Source organism: Fukomys damarensis, unplaced genomic scaffold, assembly GCF_012274545.1.
Source record: "Fukomys damarensis isolate Sample0158 unplaced genomic scaffold, DMR_v1.0_HiC HiC_scaffold_11, whole genome shotgun sequence".
Lineage (NCBI taxonomy): Eukaryota > Metazoa > Chordata > Mammalia > Rodentia > Bathyergidae > Fukomys > Fukomys damarensis.
In genome coordinates this window covers 20,673,446-20,692,763 of record NW_022900923.1, presented here as the reverse complement: position 1 = coordinate 20,692,763, position 19,318 = coordinate 20,673,446, and the positions used below count along the sequence as shown (strand labels likewise).

Sequence of the window (19,318 nt, the reverse complement as noted above, 5' to 3'; positions counted from 1 at the left end):
TCCTTGCCTTGTTCAGGATCTTAATCTCTGCCAGATTATTGTTAAGGCAGAGTCCTTTCCTGGTGGCTCTTTTTTTTATCTCCTTCAGTGCCTGGTGTTGAGAGTGCACACGGCAACCGCAACACACACACACACACACACACACACACACACACACACACACACACAGACAGCCTTGGAGGTGAATCACTGTGTTACAACGAGATGACCTATTTGGTATGAAGTTTTACCGAAGACCTAGCTTTTCCAGCAAGTCAGCTCCCCCTTGTGGCTGCTCGACCTCCACCTCCATCTCCTTTGCCTTCTTTATTCACTGCACCCCTCAGTTATCTGGACTCTGTGCCGGGCCCCGAGTACCAACATCAGCCAGTTTCCCTGGTGTTTTGCGTTGTGTCTCTTGGGTACTAGTTTTAATTCTGAGGCACAGGCACGACTATCCTCCCCATCCCCCTTTTGTAAAGGACGAGACAGGCTCAGAGGGGTTGCATGCTATCTGCTTGCTTTGGGGCACACATCTGCTCTAGGTTTATGTGCATTATCTCACTTGGTCTGCACGACGAGCAGCGGGGAGGTGGTGTTATGATTCCCATGCTGCAGTGAGGAAATTGAGGCACAGAGGCAGAGGGAGTAGCCTCCGTTCCACAACCTGCATGGCCTTGGATTTGCTGGGGTCTGTCTGAAGTCACAGCCCTGTGCCGATCTCGCCGTGTCAGCCCTGCTTCCACTTGTTTCTCTGCATTTGTCTGCATTCTCCACTGGGCTGTTTGCACCAGGCCTCCGTTTGCTTTTTTTTTTTTGGTACCAGGGATTGAACTCAGGGCCTTGTGTTTGTGAGGCAGGCGGTGGCACCACTGAGCTACATCCCTGGCCCTTCCTTTTGCCTTTTCTTATGTGCCCTGGTGCTGTGTTCCATGTCCATCAGGCTCTCTGGGGATGTGGGCTGCTGGTAAGAAGCACTCCAGTGCCTTTCCATGGTGACCAGGGCCTGGGAGGATACAGTAAGCTGATGTGAGCCCCCCGCTCCCCTTTAAGGCAGGAACTGCAGGCTGGATTTGGAGTTGTGCCTATGCATAGAGAAAACGTCCCAAATGGCACAGGGCCTTTGATGTTTGGAAGTCAGAGTTAGTAGAAGCTGGCAGTCAGCTGACTTCCAAGAGGCCTTATCTACATTTCTTCTCTCTATTCCTATCTCCACCCTGATGGACTTGTCATTGGCCTTGTTCCTCTTCACAGGTGTATAAGCTCCTTTATGCTTCCCGTCTGGCGGATTATGGCCTGGCATCCCAGGCCTTGCATTACTGTGAGGCTGTTGGCACAGCTGTCCTGAGCCAGGGAGAGAGCAGTCACCCTGTGCTATTAGTGGAGCTCATCAAGGTAAGCGTCTCAAAGGCGTCTCTGCAGGTGTTTTATCTTCAGTGCTCAGAGAAAGCTATTGTAGAGCAGCTTGGACTCCACATTTCTTCTTCTTTGAACATGCTGCGAGATTGGAGCCCGCGGCTGTCTTTGGCCACGTCCGCATGCCCCGGTGTGATAAGCAGAAGCCCGACATGCACAGAGGACTGATGTGCTGGGCGGGGGTGGTGGGATCCAGGGGCTGGAAGCCAGGCCTGTGCTACTCAGGAAATTCATTCCTGCATCTGCTTTTCTGGTACAGTAAAACTGTGTGCTACGGTGAGCTGTTCTTATTACAAGAGGTGGGCATAGAAAACATATTTTGGTGATTAAAACAGGAAATGAACCTTATTAAAATGCTTTTAAATGCATGGAATATTTTATCACATGTGGGATACATTTAAAAAAGAAAACAAAAATATATCATCCCTTAGTTCCTGGGGAAGAAAACAACAATCAGGCAAATAGTTGTTCCAATTAATAGAAGAAAAATCCATTAACGAGGGAGTCAGAAGGCAGCCTACCCTCATATTTTTGTTTTGCTTTAGATGAGGCCCTAGTGTTGAGTTCTGTGACCAATAAAATTTGTGGTGCCGAGCTCGCATACCTGGAAATTTCTGCCAGTAGGGTGATGATTCTCAGGCGCTCAGGGCCCCAGGATGGATGGTTTGGGGTCAGAACACTGGAATAAAGGATTGAAACACAAAGTAGCATCAGCCACACCTGCGAAAATGTTAGAGATGCAGATTTCAGGCCCCACCCAGACCAGCTGAATCAGAATTAGCATTTTTAATAAGGTCCAGGGTGATTCCTTAAGTCCAACCAAGCTTGAGAAGAAGCTTTGCTCCATTTCTCCTCATTCATGTTTTGCTTAGTATTTCACACCAAAATGAGTTATTTATTTATATTGCAGTCTGGGAAGGCTCGCTGCTGAACTTGCTATTTCTTGAATACTTTCATAGTTTAATCTTTCTCCTTTCCCTTCCTGTACTTCCGCTTTGGCCCATTTCCCTCCACGCCTCCTGTTTCGCTCTCTTCTTGCCTCTCTGACTTTGCCCTCCCACCTCGTCTGGAAACCTGGTGTAGCTCGCAGAGAGGCTGAAGCTGTCAGATCCTCTGGTTTTGGAAAGGCGCTGTGGGGACAGGGACCTGGAGCCGGACTGGCTAGGGCAAGTGCGGAGGCTGCGCCAGGAGCTTGAGGTGAGCAGGGCGGAGCTGGGGTCTGTGGGGTGGGCCTGTGTTTCCCTCACTGCCCTAGGCACGAGCTAAGTACAGCAAGTCCAGGCCCCTCAAGTCACTGCGAGGTCTCCTGTCACCCCGGACACACAGGATGTGTCCTGGGAAGGGCGGGGCTCTGAGTACCTCCTGTGGCCTCTCTCTGCTGTGCAAAGCTTTTCCTGTGTTTGCACGTGACATGGGCCTGGCTTGTTCTTTCTAAGCACACTTGCGCCCTTCTCTGCTGTCCCAGAGAATCTGCTTTCTGACCATCAAAGTTCCCTATCTCTGTTAGGAACAAAGGATCACAGTGGGCCTGTGTCACTTTCATGTAATGTAGGGCAATCGCTTAAAAGACTTCCGGACCTTTCTTTTTTGTTCTGACAATTGCAAAAGCTGCTGGCCATAATCAGAACGGTAATTGGAGCAGGCCTCACCCATTTTCTTTCTTCCACTCTGAAGAAAGGATAAAGTAGGTTTGAAAGCACAGATGGCCATTTCTCCCTCTGCCTGCTGCAGACTCAGAGGCTGGTTGAGTCCCTTCCATGTGCCCCTTGTTCTGGGGGAGGATGCAGGACGCTGTGGCTGTGTCTCCCTGCCCTCAGCAGAGTGGGGAGACCTGGGGATGAGTGTCCTTTGCACGTCACCCTGGTCCGGAGCGTCTGGTCACTTGCACTGGAAGTTTCTTGTTGACTCAATGGTTCAACCATCCCATTCTCAGCCCTTGTTTTTCTCTGTGCTGCTTCAAAGGACTTTACTTTACTTTGAATAGCAAAAGGTATCGGGAGACATCGGGGATCCTCATTCTGCTCGCCCAGATATTTCCGGAGCCAAAGGAACAACAGGTATGCAAAGTGGCCGACTGACACTCAAGATGGAACTAAAGGAGGTAAACTAATTTAGGAAACACCTACCCTGCCCTTCCCAGGGCCCTGTTGTTCTTGGACACCTGACCTGTGGGCCCAGCCTGACAGGCTTACATGCCCAGGATGCTTCTCAATCCCCCAGCAGGAGAGACTCTGTGTCACAGTCCGGGTTTTAGACACCCGAATGTGTCGCCCTGTGTTGGTAGCTAACTGTTTCATCTATGTTGGCACCTGTTCCCAGCTAGATAGGTTTCTCAAGGGCAGAGATTGTAGATTACATGTAGTATGTTAGCGTTGGAGTCTCCGGAAGCTCTGAAGAATTTTGAGCGATCGATTGCCTCAAAACCGTGAAATAAATATATATTTTCAGGGGATCCCTGCTCCTCCCCTAGGACGCCTCTGTGTGGCCGAGCAGCAGGCCTTATGTCCCCAAGTTATCTCTGGGATGGGTTGGTGAGGGCTCTCGTCTCTTCCCTGCCCGCTATTTCCCAGCATTCTGTGCTTCCTTCAGGGATGAGCAAAGGGAGGGGAAGGGAAGGGGCCTTGGTTTCTGCTCCTAGCGTTGCTGTCCTGCAGCAGGGTCTGTGGTGTTGCAGTGTGATGAGAGCCAGGCTGGGCATCTCTGGATGTCACTTCCTGGTGGCCCTGTCTGCTGCTGCAGATGGAGCAGGGGACTGGCTGCCCACACCAGTCTTGTGACCTTTGGCCACACCTTCTTTTGTCTGATCAGCAAGATCCCTTCCAATGCCAGTGCCCTTTGTTTCTTTAAAAGCAAAGCTATCATTTCTAAGGTCTGATTTGTGTTTTTAAAATTTTGGTTTTTAGTGGTGCATGTGTGTAGTACATAATGATCACCCTTGCGCTTGCAAGGCAGGCCACCGAACCGCTGAGCTATATCCCCGGCCCAATGATCACATTTATTGTGGGGAGTTGGCCCGTGTACATATCACATCTTAATTCTTTTTTTGTCCTCTTCCCCTCCCATCCTTCTCTGCTCCTTTTTTTGTTCCCCTTCCTATTTGCAAAAGCTCCATTTCCATTTTTAAATTGAAAGCTATGTTTCCAATGCTCAGCTTCATAAAGAATTTCTTAAAGGAGAAAGGACTTACCCCAAAATTAAAGAGTGTAGAGTTAGACGGGAGATGGGATGGTACTTTTTACCTTCCCAGCCCTCAGGCTAAGTGGCTCAGAGATCAAACTAGAAGTGAGGGAAATAAATTCTGTAAACAACAGTGAGAGGTGTTATGGTCATTCTGCCCCCCACCCCACATTGAACTTTGCTTGTTGTTAGATTAATGAAAACCACGTCAAGCAGCCAGATCTTGTGACTGCTTTCCACAGAGGACAAGAGCAGGAATGTTTCTGGTGCCTTTAGTCTGTACCATTTCAGATCTCACGTCTTCTTCTTCACCCTTTGTCCTCAGATACTTTCTACCAGGATCTTTCAGGACGTCAGGCCTCTGGGTCCCATTCAGCCCTGTGGCCAACTCCAGAGCAGACAGGTCCGACCCAGCCTGGCCCCCTAACCCTGCAACTGGGTCCCTACCCAGTGGACAGAGGTACTGGGCACACCGGGGTTCCAGTGCCTCTTTACTCAGTCCCTGAGACCTGCCCTCCAGCGACTGGTGATGGCCACAGCAGTGTGGCAGTGATGGAGGCTCCTGGAGGGAGGGCCTGGAAAGAGACACTGCAGATGTCTGGCCCTGGTAAGACCTGCGGCGGGCTGGGTGCCTTGGCAGTGAGTCCTGGAGGGTAGGAGTGATGGGGAGGTTCCTGGGCCAGTGGGAGGCTGGGCCGAGGCTGGTGCAGATGTGGATGGTGAGTGTGTTTTTCCCTGAGGGTCCTCCTTGTCAGCCTCTGTGCTGGTGCTTGGCAAATACTCTGAGGGACAGGACAAACATGGCCACTGGTACCCTCTCCTTGGATTGCACAGTAGACACTGTGGAGATGTGAAGAAAATTCGACCTGTGTCTCATCCACAGTGCAGCACAGGCCAAAACTTTCTTGTGAAGGGGTCTTGTGGCCAGGAGCTTAGTCGGGGACTGCAGCAAGGACTATGTTTCTTTCCTGTTCCCACATTTCTTCAGGCCCATCAGACCTTAGATGGCACGGGCTGAATGCCGGGGAGCAATGTGGGAACCATGCAGGAGGCTTAGCTCTTAGACCTTCTGAGATGAGGTCATTGGCAAGCTGGAGGCTCACACAGAGGGAAGGTGGAGGATCCCTGGGATCTAGATCCATGTTACTCTGATTCCCCACATTCCTCAGGAATACCTCAATGTTCAGGGCACAGACTTGGGTTGACCGGCATGTCCCAGGGGGGCTGTCACTGTGATCCACTTGTGGTTGTGGGCTCTGAGCTCCAGCTGCTTTGCAGCTTGGTGAGGAAAGCCGCTGTGTCCCCAATAACCTACTTCTGGATGGTGGGAAAAGTACAAATTCTGATTTACTGTCCTTGTTTCTGTTTGGTGCCACAGAAGAGAACACAATGTCTCAAGAAGCCTCCCAGCATTATGATGGTCAGAATGTCATTCCCAAACCTCAGGTGAGAGGACAAGGCATAAAAGATGCAGATGTCCATTCTGATGCTGCTGCTGCTGTTTCTCAACTGCCCCTGGTTTCTTGGCCTCGTGGAAGCACCTCTGTCTTCCACACTGGGCCTTGTCTCTTCTTGTGTATTTCTGTACCAATGCCGGGAGCTGGGAAAAGGACTTTTCTTGCTTATGTTCAGGTCTGCCCACCTCTGACCTTGGGAGGAGGGAGAAACAGGGCTGGTTTGGTTTTGGTGTCATGGATCACAGCCCCTGCTGTTGTACAAAATGCTCATCAAACCCTGCCCAGTAGCAAATTCTCTTGATATTTATTTCCTTATTTTAATCTTGCCTTGCTTTATGTCAAAGATTCATGATGCTGTAACAGTGGCTGCTTGTCTTTTCCCCTCAGTTAGGCTGTAAGGTGTTGGAGGTGCCTATGTCAAATTAATCATTCCACCTCGCTGTTGATTGAGTGCACAGCTTCCCTCAACACTGGGCAGCTTTGATCCAAAGTCTAAGATGTTCTTCAGCTTTGCCTGGGTAGAGGAATTATATCATCTGGCTTTTCAAGTAGTGACGGCGCTTCAGGCCTTAAAAACCTTTTATGATTTACTGTTTTTCTTGTTGGACAGAAAAAAGTAGTACATGATGGTTATAAAAAATGTAAAAATAAAGTATTATATAAAGAATCAAACTTCATAGTCCCACAGTCAAATATTTTGGTTCTTTCCATATATACGTATGGTGTGATCAAAACACATGGTGAATGTTTAAATAAAAAAGCATTACAGTAACAGACACATGCCCTTAATCCTCCTCAGAATCCTCGCCCTCTCTGAACACACTCATCCCATCATTGTTGTTGCTTTCTGAAGCAGGTCTGGAAGTCCTTTTTGTGAGTGTCTTCAGTCACACTGTTGCACTACCGCAGTGTCCTGAACTGATTCAAAACATTTCTTGTCATAGTCTCGTTGACTCGAGGAAGAGCCAGAAATCTCATGGTGCCAGATTTAATGACTAAGGTGGATGAAGATGCTGTCAGGTTTCTGTGAGCCTGCTCTGTCACTGTGTAACCACACCAGCAGCAGCCACTGTGTTTCTGATCGCACTTCATAAAGACACTCATGAGCGAGGGCTTCCAGAACTGCTTCAGAAAGCAGCAAGAATAATGGGGTGAGCGTGTTCAGTGTGAGAGGGAGTGGTTTGAGGAGCGTAAATGGCTATATGTCTTCACCACAGTAAACTCTATGTACACACAGTCATGGTTTTCTTCTTTTATTGAGTTTATTGGTACATTTTAGGTATACGGTACAGTTCCATTCGTCATTGGGATCTTGTACCTTTACATGACAGGTGGTCTTGGTTCTCGTTTTTCCCCTTGTCCCTGCCCTCCCTTCACCCCCTCCTCCCCTCCCCATTCACAAACACTTCATTTCCATTTTTTTCATTTTCTCATATTTTTTCCCTTATTACCTTTCCCCTACCCTTCCCATTTTCCCTACACCTTTAGCCCTTTTCTTCCCATTTCACAATGTCAGTTATCTCATTAGGATCTTATGTAGTATTACAGTTTATTCTCACCAGAGAAACTATTCGGTATTTACACGTGTGTGACTTACTTATTTCACTTAGAAGTATATCCTCAATATGTATCCATTTTCCTATGAATGAGTCTAATTTCTCATTCTTTATAGCTTAGTAGTATTCCATTTTATAGAAAAACCACATCTTCTTTATCTAATCTCCAACTGATGGGCAAATGGGCTGTTTCTAAGTTTTAGCTATTACAAACTGTGTCACTATAAACATGGGTGCACATACATCACTGTGATATGATTCTTTTAGTTCTCTTGGAAAGATACCCAGCAGAGGGATGGCTGGGTCAAATGGAGCCTTTAGTCCCAGCTCTTTGAGGTATCTCTATATTGATTTCCATAGTGGTTGCACCAGTCTGCACTCCCACCAACAATGGAGAAGGGTTCCTTTCTCCCCACAACCCCGCCAACATTTGTTATTATTTGATTTCTTGATAGCAGCCATTCTTTGTGGGGTGAGGTGGAATCTCAGTGTTTTCTTCTGCTTCTCTCCAATGACCAGTGATGTGGAGCATTTTTTCATATATTTGCTTGCTGCTTTTACTTCTTTGAGAAATGTCTGTTCATTTCAGATGCCTATTTTTGAACCGGGTCTTTATATTTGGGGGGGGGCTGATTTTTTTGAGTTCTTTATATATTCTAGATAATAGTCCTTTGTCTGAGGAGCAGCTGGTAAAAAGTTTTTCCCACATTGTAGGTTGTCTCTTAGTTCTGTTGATACTTTCATTTGCATTGCAGAAGCTTTTTAATAAGATAAGATTCCAGTTGTTGATTCTTTCTACTAGTTCCTGTGCTACTGAGGATTTGTTCATAAAGTCTTTTCCTATGCCAGTGTCTTTAAGAGTTCTTCCTAACTTATCTTCCAGCAAGTGTAATGTTTCTGTTTTAATATTTAGATCTTTAATCCACTTGGATTTTAATTTAGTGCATGGTGAAAGATAAAGATCTAGTTTTAATCTTTGGCAGGTTGAGATCCAGTTTTTCCAACATCATTTATTAAAGAGGCTATCTTTCCTCCAGTGGGGATGGTCAGCTCCTTTGTCAAAGATGAGGTAGCTGAGTACATCTGGAGTTGTTTTTTTGTCTTCCAATCCATTCCACTGATCTTCAGGTCTGTTTCTTTGCCATTACCATGCTTTTTATCACAGTGGCTTTGTAGTGTAGTTTCAAATTGGGAATTGTTGTACCCACTGCCATGTGTCTGTTGCCTAGGACGGCTTTTGCTATTCTAGGTCTCTTATGGTTCCAAATGATTTTTTGGATTCTTTTTTCTAGTTCCGTGAAATATAGTGTTGGAATTTCAATTGGCATTGCATTGAATCTGTATAGCAGTTTTGGTAGTATGGCCATTTTCACTATATTGATTCTTCCTACCCAGGAGCAGGGGATATCTTTCCATTTTCTTATATCCTCTTCGATCTCTTTTTTTCAGAGTGCTGTAGTTTTCAGTGTAGAGATCTTTTGCTTCTTTTGTTAGATTGATTCCTAGATACTTCATTTGTTTGGATGCTATTTTTTTGGATGCTATTGTGAAAGGAATTATTTCCCTAATTTGTCTCTCAGTGAGTCTGTTATTTGTGTACAAGAAGGCTATTGATTTTTGGGTGTTGACCTTGTATCCAGCTACTCCGCTAAAATACACACAGTCATGTTTTGATCAGTCCTTGTTTACAAAAAATGTATGTTTACAAATACATGTATATACCTACATGCTCTGACATGATTAAAATGTGAATGTAAGCTTTATTTCCTATTTGTAATTTACGATGATATAAAAATGTTCTATATCATTCATAAATAGGGCTTTTAACATCGATAGAATAAAATCCACTGTGTGAAAGTGCCAGCGTTCCTTCTCAGGGGCTTGCTGAGCTCCTGCCATGTACCAGGCACAGTGACAGGACTGGGAGTGCCTCAGTGACCCAGACACTGCTGTCCTCATGTGCTGACATCTGGTGGAGGTGACTAGAAAGGACGAACTCTACAGAGAGGGGTTTTGCTTTAGAGGGGTCAGGGAGGCAGGTGTCTCTGGGGAGGCTTTGCTCAGAGCTCAGCTTAGAGTGCTGACGTGAGCCAGGTGGCTCCCTGGGAAAGAGTGCACACGGGGCAGAGGGTACAGCAAGAGGACGGGCTGAAGTGGGTGCAGTTTGTCTAATGAGGGGAGTGAAGGGATCCCTGTGCCTAGGAAGTGGGGTGCAGCAGGGGAGAGTACTAAAGTAACAGGTCTCCTCTTTTTCTCTGTGTCCTCCTTACCATGCCCTTCCTTTCTTTCTTTCTTCCTTCCTTCCTACCTTCCTCTTCCTTCCTTCCTTCCTTCCTTCCTTCCTTCCTTCCTTCCTTCCTTCCTTCCCTCCTCCTTTCTTTGACTCATATCTGATACACATCATGGCCACCTGAGTGCATAAACTCTTATCTACGTCTTGACCTATTCAAGTAGGAGAAATTCTTAGAAGGACACAGCCAGACTGTCGAGGTTGGAGCCCTTTTTCGCCCTGTACTAACTATGTGGCCTTAGACAGGTGGCTTTAACCTTTCTGTGCTTAGTCATGCTGTATGTCTAATGAGATAATAATAATGGTTCCCGTCTCAGAGGTCTGTTGTAGGGATTAAATGAATCCCTATGTGAGAATACTTACATCAGAGTCTGGCATTTTATAATTATTATGCTCATTAGAATAAAATAATAAAGCCTTTTCTGTATTTTTGCCGACATTTTAGCAATTATGCTTTATGGAGAGTGTAAAGTTTAAATATAACCCAAAACGGCAGCACGTTGTACAGTTCTACTTCTGTGAGATACTTAGATGTGGCAAACTGGTAGGGACAGGAAGTGGAATAGAATGGCTGTGACCAGGGCCAGGACAGGGCATGTGCGGAGTTTGATGCACACAGAGCTTCTGTTTGGAGATGGCAGGTGCTGACGGAAGTACGCCATTCGAGTACACATACTCCCCCTGAGTCACACACTTCGAAGTGGTTGTAGCAGTAAACTTGTGCAATGCACATTATACCACAGTAGAAGAAAGCTCCTATGAGCCGTGTGGCATTTTCGGTTCCCTCTTGGTGTGGGGAGGGCACTGTTCACTATTGCTCTTGAGTTGCGTCTGCCAGGAAATAAGCTCTAAGATGAGTTGGGTTCACTGATGGCTATGTTCTGTGTTTTGGGATTGGGCGGTCTCTCCAGGCCTGCTTCATCTCCAGCAGTAGCTTACACACCCCCTGCTCCAGGCCTTGTACCAGTTCTGGAAACTGTTTCTGGAGAGGCAGCATAGCAAACATAACTTTCTAAGGTTAGGGAGAACTTGCCGCCTGGGTTTGGGATTGGCCTTGTCCTGCAGTCTTTGGCAAGTCATTCTTCATGGATGAGCCTTACCTCCCCTCGGTGACATCCGATCCCGTAAGAGTGTCCTGATTTACTGAGTGGTCAGATGGAAGGAACATGGGCTTTGGAACCTATCGAGTGCTATGTGAATGTTCGTTCTTTTTAAAATCCCAGGTACCGCTGGCTCCCAGAGCACGAACTTTCTCTGAGAATTCTGGTGTCTCAGTCCAGGAGGATGAGGAGGAGTCCACTGATGAAGCAGATAAAAAGCCGTCCTCAAGTGCTTCGCAGAGAGAAAAGTCAGGCGACCTGAAAGACAGCACAAAGGTAGAGGGCCTTGTTCTTTTCTTCCTTCCCCTCCTTCTCCTTCCTAAACGAGGAGCCGAATTGGGAGTGTCTACTTTGGTTGTGTCCTCTCCCCTCCATTTTCCCCCTCCCATATTGGGGTAGGCTGATCTCACATTCAGTGGGGAGAAACAAACCTACAGGCCATAAAAATTCCTTTTTCCCAGCAGAGCTCAGGATTTGGCTGGTTCAGCTGGTTTAGATCGAAGCCGTCCAACAGCCTGTCTGAGGAAGACTCCTTATCAGACTGCACGGATTCCGAGGTAGCGTGGTGGGAGGGGAGGAGCTCACTCCCTTGAGGGCTTTCAGCGGAAATCTGCCCAATGCCACGTAGTGCCAGGCTGCCCATAGGCTCTGCCCCAGCCTGAATGAAACAGAAGCTTAGTGTTGGGAGATTGTGAGGAATTAATTTGCTCTGTGTGTGACACCTTCAGATTGTGAAGGTCTGCAGAGGGCTAGGAACAGAGCTAATTTGGATTATTGAGCAAATGAAGGGCAGGAGTAAAATGTGTTTTCGGGGGACAACCCTAGAGACAGTTGTAGGGGGGCAACATTATGGGTGTAGGAATACAGAGGTGGGCACGAAGTTGTTAACCATTAGCGCCCCCAGTGCTGACTTTTTTTTTTCTCTACAAAGCAGACGTCGCCTCCCTGCCAGAACAGCCCGGACCTCTCACACATGCTGCCTCTTGAGTCCCTATCCCTGCCAGGTACTAGCACTTTCTCTAGGGACACAGGTACCCATAACTTCGCATCCTGTGGCTGGTGCTGGGGCTGGCTGGGTGGTACCTTCTAGGGGTGGGTCCTGCTCAGTGCTGAGCAGGGGAAACCATTCTGACTCATTGCCCCGTAGGTGGTGATGAAATCTCAGAATCCCTGTCCAGTGGGGGCACAGCTGACAGCACTGGGATTGGAGGGTTCTCGGGGCTTGAGGTGAGCAGCCCATGGACCAGGGCCTAAAATTCCCTCAGGTGCTTGTGTGTGTGAAGACTGAGCTTCCTTTCACTGCGGCCTGGAGATGTTACCGTGGGAGTGGCTGCCTCAAGGGGAATATGGGTGAAATTTCTGTATTAGTTTCCTCAGGCTGCCATGACCAAGTCCCACAGACCAGAGGGATTAAACAACAGAAATTTATTTTCTCACAGTTCTGGGACTGGAAGTGCAAGAACAAAGTTTTGTCTGAGGCCTCTCTCCTGAGCTTGTAGTTGGCTGTCTTCTCTCTGTGTCTTCAAATGGTTTCTCCTCTGTGTGTATCTGTGTTCAGCTTTCATGTCTGATCAGGCACCCACACGACCTCTTTAAAGATTCCATCTTCAAATACATTCCACTGTACTAGGGGCTAGATCTTCACCAGATGAAGTTCTGGAGGGACCCTGTCTCAGTGGGAGCTGGACTTCACTGGTGCTCTTGACTGGGGCTGTGATAAATTCTTCACGAGTTGTCCGCCTCGGTAGGGATTTCATTCCTGTCACTAGGAAAGCATTTTTATTTCCTGAAGCCTGGTGTGAACACTCTCATAGTATTTTAGGGTATCAAAAGAGTCTGGTATTACCTTTTGTGATGGTATGGATCTGATGTATTATGGCTTTTCCTTCTCACCTACTTCAGGTGTGACAGCCCTGAGCCTCTGCTTTGCCACCCCAGGCCCAGGTATTCATTGTGCCCACTTGAATGTCTGTCTGCTGGAGATTTCCTGAGTTTCATAAGAAATCCTTCCCATGCACGTCTCTTGGCCAAAGTTGATGCTTAGGGAAGACCGGGGAATTCTAGGAAGTAGCCGCTGATTGGACTTTCTATTTTTTCCACCACAGAGTGTATCTTCTGTATCTTCTGAGCTCTACTCCAAACCTGGTGTCCTGCCTCCTCCGCCTTCCTTGGAAGGAGCAGTTCCTCTCTACAACCCATCTCAGGTTCCTCGGGTAAGGATATGCTCTGGGCAGGGGGATGAAGGAGCACAGAGGTTTAGTGAGGAGACTGGATTGATAGTCCCAGTTTACCACTTACTGCATGTGAGTTCTTGGGCAAAGACTTAACCTCTGTAGGCTTCAGTTTCTGCATTTATAAAACGAGCGATGAATAACTACCTCACAGATATGTATGAGAAGTGCTTTGCACCTAGAATATGTTTAATAAATGGGCCTGACATAAATATTTCTCTTGATCTTTAATAGGTCTTGAGATGCAAGAGATACAGTGGCGTTAGCAGCAGTAGTGGGAGTGCTGAGTTCCTCTGTGCTGGGGTTCGGAGAGCACTGTAAACTTTGAGAAGTCAAGCTCCCTGCTCCTCAGTGACTTGGGGCAGGCTTATCCCTCTTGATACATCACTTGGCCTCCCTTCTTTATAAAGTTAAATTTCTTTTCAGAATAGTTAAGAGGTGAAGGTTGATCATTAGAACTCAACCTTGGGGACTCACCTGCAGCTGGAGCATTTTAAACAGATGCTCAGTTTGCCTTTGCTTAATCCAATTAGCCATCCTGGGGCAGAGTCACTCCAGGGTCTGTTGTCTAGTGCAGCGTTTGCTCTTCTTTTCCAGCTACCAGCTACCAGCCTGAGTAGACCAAGCCGCCTAGCTCAGCACCGCTATCCAACCCAGCCATGCTGAGAACAACCACCCATCCCAGACCTGTCTCCTGGAATGCAGTTCCTATATTGCTCTCCTTTTCTTGATCTCCCATCCCCTCTCTCATATTCAGGCCCTAAAGAGTGTTGTATTAGCCTGTTGCCTCCAGTGGATAATTGGAAGGTGAGGGAATCGGACCTCTCATGACTTAGCTGAAGCTTAACTTCAGAATGACGGAATTTATTACATTGGATAGAAAGCTCGAGAGCAGTGGCAGAGAGAAGTGGGCAGAGTTATGACAACATCTCTTGAGATGGCGGCGTGAGAGCCTCGATTCCCATGGTCAGAATCAGTGACGATGCCACCAACTCTGTAAGCGGGGCTCAGGGCGATATTCCGGACTAACTTTGACTCCTTTTTCAGTCTCAGTTATGGCTCTAGTTAGCCAGGTTTTTATACTGAAACTCGATTATTGCTGCCCTTCAATGATTCTCTCTTCAATGACATTTTAGCAATTTTCTTCCTCATCCTGGTTTTGTGCACATTTTCTGTGCAGTTCAGATTAATTATATTTCTCTCACTTTCTTAGCTGGTCCTATTTTTTCACATTCTGGCATCTGGCTATCAAGTTAGATTGCTGTAGGCATCATATTGTCATGGTAACTACTGAACCTGATGATGCAGATGGATGGAACATCAGTGTAATAAATGGTGGGAAACAGTTCCTAAAAATTCATCCTTTCCATAAAAAGGGAGGAATGAGTGCCGGGTGTGGTTAATAACTCCCTTTCTACCTCAGGCCTTTGCAAACTGATGTTCAGAGGGTCACTGGAGCCAGAGGGAGGAGGGGGATATCTTGGAAATTTCCATTTCTCCGTGCAAACCAAAAATAGGAATGATTCTTGCTGTTTGTCAGATTTGCTGAAAATTGCTCTTCACAAAGAACGCTTTTTGTATGTGTAATTGTACATACAGGTTTTGCACTTTAATGTACTATGGTTCTGATGTTGGCAGCGATTAAATCTAGATAATTTTATAGCAAATGCATGTCTCTGGCTGAGTTTTTGCACAGGGGGAAAAGCACATTGATGGTCTCTTCCCTGAAGTCATTCTAATAATGGTTTCATTGTGTGAGCAGGTGTGAATAGCTGGAAAAAGCGCTTTGTTAATGAAGAATCTGGGGACCAGTTCTCTTCACTTCCGAGTCTATTCGAATGCTACCATTTTTGCAATTTTTTAAAAAACCATAGACAAAAGCTCCTCTGACACAAACCTGTCACTCTACTAACTAAATGTGGCATATTCCGTTCCCTGAAAAGTTTTTCCACCTCTTAGATTAAATTAGAAAATGCATGCATAAGTGTTTTGCTAGCAGGCCCTCAGTACATGTAGTTCCCTTTTGTTTCTCCATTTTAGCATGCTGACACCCAGTGGCAGCGCTAAGACAGTGGGAGGTGAGCTTTGCAGGAGCCAAACTGTCTAGATTTAAACCCTACTAGTGCACAGCCCAACCTTATTACCTTGGGCAAGGTTATCTCAGGAGGATGAAAACAAAAATAATAACACCTACCTTATAGGGACATTGAAAGACTTGAATGAATCAAGGTCTTAGAAAATTGACCAGTGCATACTAACAACTGTATAGGTGCTTTGCATTATTAGTGTGTAATTGAATTAAGTAAAATCTTGCCTCTCTTGCCTACCAAGTTTAACTGTAGATTTTTCTTTCTTTTTTCATATAAGCACATAATGGGAATAATAATTTAAAGGTACTTCTAAGATATGTCCTTATTGCTAAGCTAGTTTCTCCTCCTACATTCCATCTGCCAGCAAGGCTAAGTCATGGGGTGCAGTTCCCCTGGGAACAATGACACAGGGGGAGTCCTGTCCAATGAAAAGGAGCACTGCAGAGGAGGGGGAGGAGCATGAAGACCAAAGAGGAAGGCACAGGCACCAGACCCTGTGTTCATGAATCCCCCTCCTGTAAGTGTTACTCTTGGAAAGCACTGAGCTTATTTACTTCCCAGGCAAAGCAATACACAGCACTGAGCACATTTTCTGAGGTGGAAAAAGCAGATTGTTTTACATATCAGAGAGGGAGGAGGTTAATGTTAATTCACAATGGAAAGTTTTCATTCTGGCAAAGTCAGAATATGCCCATTAGTCTCTATATGCTTGGCCAAAACCAATCCCAAGGGTCCAGAAAGGGTCTAATGAAGTGGGGTCACTTAAAATTTTTAGTTATCAGCTGTGTTGCTGATCATTTTATAGCTTCAGCTGATTAAAACCAGTTTCAGTGACATAAAGTGAGTACAGGAGGAGGTTTGGGGAATAGAGCAGGATGGGAAGACATTGGGGTTAGAAACCCACGTACTGGGAGAGGCTTCGAGACCGGGGGGAAGCTGACTTTGCCTGAGCAACTTGTCCAGCGTGGCTTGGGGGTAACTAGGTCCGTGATTTGAGGCAAAGCCTCTGGCTGCCTGGTGTGGTGTGGTCTCCAGAAAGGAATAGTTGCAGGATGACCCCACAGGCCAGGTGGGGCCAGTGGTGCTCCAAAGACAACAGGTCAAGTCTGGGCCTAACCAGCCCCATCAAGGGACAGGGCACATTGTATGGCTCAGAGGCCCTCTATCCCATCACCTTGAGCCATCTGTGAGGAGTGAGTGAATGGAATTCTCCCTCTTTAAACAAAGGAATGACCTAAAGATTCTCCTTAAAAGGGGAGTTCTTGAAATATTATTGTCAAGTCCCTCCCACCCCCCTGCTCAGTAAAGTACAAACTTGGAGGAAAAATAGATAATTGCTACTGAATAAAGAAGCCACATTTCCCTTTGTAGAACTGAATGATACAGTGTAAAATTGTGATTCTGCTATATACATATAATTTAATATTTATATGAAAACATTTAAACTTAATGTTCAATAATTTGAAAGAGCACAAACCGTTAAATTCCACTTAAGTATCTTTATCACACATCTCCATCCCAGCCCTCTGTCTAACCCTCTTCTATGGCTATAAAACTGTGAATGAGCCTGGATTCCTCAGTCATCTACACATCCTCCCTCTTCAGCCCTGACTCAGGCTTCAGGTTCCCAACATCAAAGCTTTCAGATTTTCCCCCTGCTAGAAAGCAGCTCTCATTTTGGTTTCTTCCCCTGAGCAACCAGGAGGAAGAGAAAGAGACTACATCTTCTCTCACACTAAAATCAGGACTTTTCTACTGAGATAATTTGCAAAACATTCTTCCGCTTACAAAGTATAACAGGTGCCTACTCCTTCTCTCTACACACATGACTTTACCTGACTCTCCTTCCCACAGTACAGTGACTTTTCCCCTCTTCAGTTTTCTGTTTTAAGCTGGAAATTGCAATACAGTTGCGTGATCTACAAGCAATAACAACAGGGTGTAGGCACTCAGCTGAAGTTGCTCCTACAAAGGGCCTCAGGGCCTGTTTGCTCTCATAAAGCACTTAGGCCCTGGTCATCACTCATTCAGGCTCTTCAGAAATGGTTTCTTAATGAGATTTAAAGTTATTTTGAGCAAAGACTAATAGCATGTTAAAATGTTTTCATCACAGTCTCACTAAGTGGAGGAATCTGCGTCTCATACTTCCATCCTTTTTTGTGTATTTATATCCCTAGGTAATAGAATTTTTCTGGAAGAAGGTCAATAGCAGCTTAATTTAACTTGACCAGTGAAAACTGCCTGTTGTTTTAACACGAGATGCTTTATTGGTCCCTACTCATTTGAAAGAGGGCTTATCCAACTCTTTTTTTTTTTTTTTTTTTTTTTTGTACAGGGGATCAAACTTGGGACCTTGAGTTTGCAAGGCAGACAGTGGAATCACTGAGCTAAATCCCTGGCCCTCCAACTTTTTAAGAATCTTGAAAGGTGGTGGTGGGGTCACACTTTCCTTGAGGTTTCAGCCTCAAGGCCCATGCTCTCCCAACACAAGAAAGTGATTTCAACTACTTGATACCCAAGTTGCTCATGTGGTTCTCTAAGACCTTCACCTGGACTCCAGTGGAGGTGGAAAATGGCTGCTGCCTTGATTTGTACCTGGAGCTCTGTCACATTTTAGAAGGCCATTGACTTATGCCCCACCTTAAGAAGTGAAGTCTTACAAAATGGGCTTTTCTTTATGAGAATTTTGGATTAAATAAGATACATTCTTGGAATCTCTTGGTAGCTGCTGTGGTCAAATATTCTGAATTTCAATAATAATAATAATAATAATAATAATAACAACAACAGTAATAACATCTATTGAGGACTTTGTGTCAGGCACCATGTTATGTATTTTATGAAGGTTATAGTATTGTTATTCCAACACATAATATATGAATTAAATAAGAATACAAGAGAGAAGTTAAATATTTTACCCAAATTTCCATAGATGGAAAGGATTGAGCTGAAATTGGAATCCAGGTATTCTGACCTCAGAATCTGGGCTTTTAGCCACATTGTCTCTGGACTATGCACACGGAGCTCATTTCTGAATATAATAGAAAGGTGCGTCAGGCATTATGCTGTTTCTCAACAAAGATCGGATTTAGATTTAGCCAGTACAGAATTCCTTCCTGTTCCCCACCGAGCTTTATAGGATTTGGAGGCAGGAAAAGACTGAATATTGCAGTCAGTGGAACACCTCTGAAAGGAAGGGGCCAAGACGGGGAGTGATTTGGGGTTTGTGCACACACGGGTGCCATCTCTCAAGCAACCCCTCTATATTAGTTTGTCCCCCCCGCCCCCCCCCCGCCCCATTGCTGTAACAAAATATTAGAGCTGGGTAATGTAGAAAGAAGTTTATGTAGTTCACAGTTTTGGAGGCTGAAAGACTAAGATTGGGTGGCTCCAATTTGGCCTCTGGTGAGGGTCCCCTTGACTGGATCACACTATGGCAGACGGTAACACTGCAGTGTATGTGACAGGGAGAACTCACATGATAGATCAGGAATCCAGGGAGGGAGACCGGTCTTGCTCTTCTATGACAACTCATAAACCTGGTCCCATGAGAGCTGCCTTAATCTTCTCCTAGGACAGCACCTCTCCAGGACCTAACTACTTCTCACTCAGTCCTACCTCATAAAGGTTCCACGACCTCTCATCACATTGGAGACCAAGTTTCCAACACACAAATCCTTGGGGAACCCACTTGAACCATATCCAAATGATAGCAATACTCACAAAGCTTTACCAGGTTAGGATGTAACATCCTGTGTCAAGAATACAAACTTCTGTCTAGAAAATTTTATTTTGACTTATTCTTTGAAAAATATTTAAAAAAATTTTTTATTGGTACATTTTAGGTATATAATACAGTTACATTCATCATTGGGATCTTGTACCTTTACATGATGTATCTTGGTTCTTATTTTTTCCCCATTCTCTGGCCTCCCTTCACCCTCTCCACCCTTCCCTATTTACAAAGACTTTATTTCCATTTTTTCCTTTTCTCTTATTTTTTCTTTTCTCTTCTTACCGTT

The 19,318-nt window shown here is 45.7% G+C and overlaps 1 protein-coding gene across 4 annotated transcripts in view; it reads left to right on the top strand.

Annotated features, from left to right (window-relative positions):
• The window catches only part of LOC104866349 (protein transport protein Sec16B), a 39,290-nt gene extending 24,426 nt beyond the window's left edge, over positions 1 to 14,864 (top strand). For 2 of the 4 annotated variants that reach the window (XM_033762111.1, XM_033762109.1), the window contains 11 exons: positions 1,234 to 1,374; positions 2,479 to 2,592; positions 3,380 to 3,452; positions 4,898 to 5,179; positions 5,951 to 6,018; positions 11,099 to 11,251; positions 11,440 to 11,532; positions 11,907 to 11,979; positions 12,123 to 12,202; positions 13,081 to 13,188; positions 13,804 to 14,864. In XM_033762111.1, the coding sequence (XP_033618002.1) occupies positions 1,234 to 1,374; positions 2,479 to 2,592; positions 3,380 to 3,452; positions 4,898 to 5,179; positions 5,951 to 6,018; positions 11,099 to 11,251; positions 11,440 to 11,532; positions 11,907 to 11,979; positions 12,123 to 12,202; positions 13,081 to 13,188; positions 13,804 to 13,872 (1,254 nt within the window). In that variant the 3' untranslated portion in view covers positions 13,873 to 14,864. Of the gene's footprint in view, positions 1 to 1,233; positions 1,375 to 2,478; positions 2,593 to 3,379; positions 3,453 to 4,897; positions 5,180 to 5,950; positions 6,019 to 11,098; positions 11,252 to 11,436; positions 11,533 to 11,906; positions 11,980 to 12,122; positions 12,203 to 13,080; positions 13,189 to 13,803 lie in introns of all 4 variants that reach the window. The other 2 variants (XM_033762110.1, XM_033762108.1) reach the window with 2 other exon arrangements.
• The last annotated feature ends 4,454 nt before the right edge of the window (positions 14,865 to 19,318 follow it).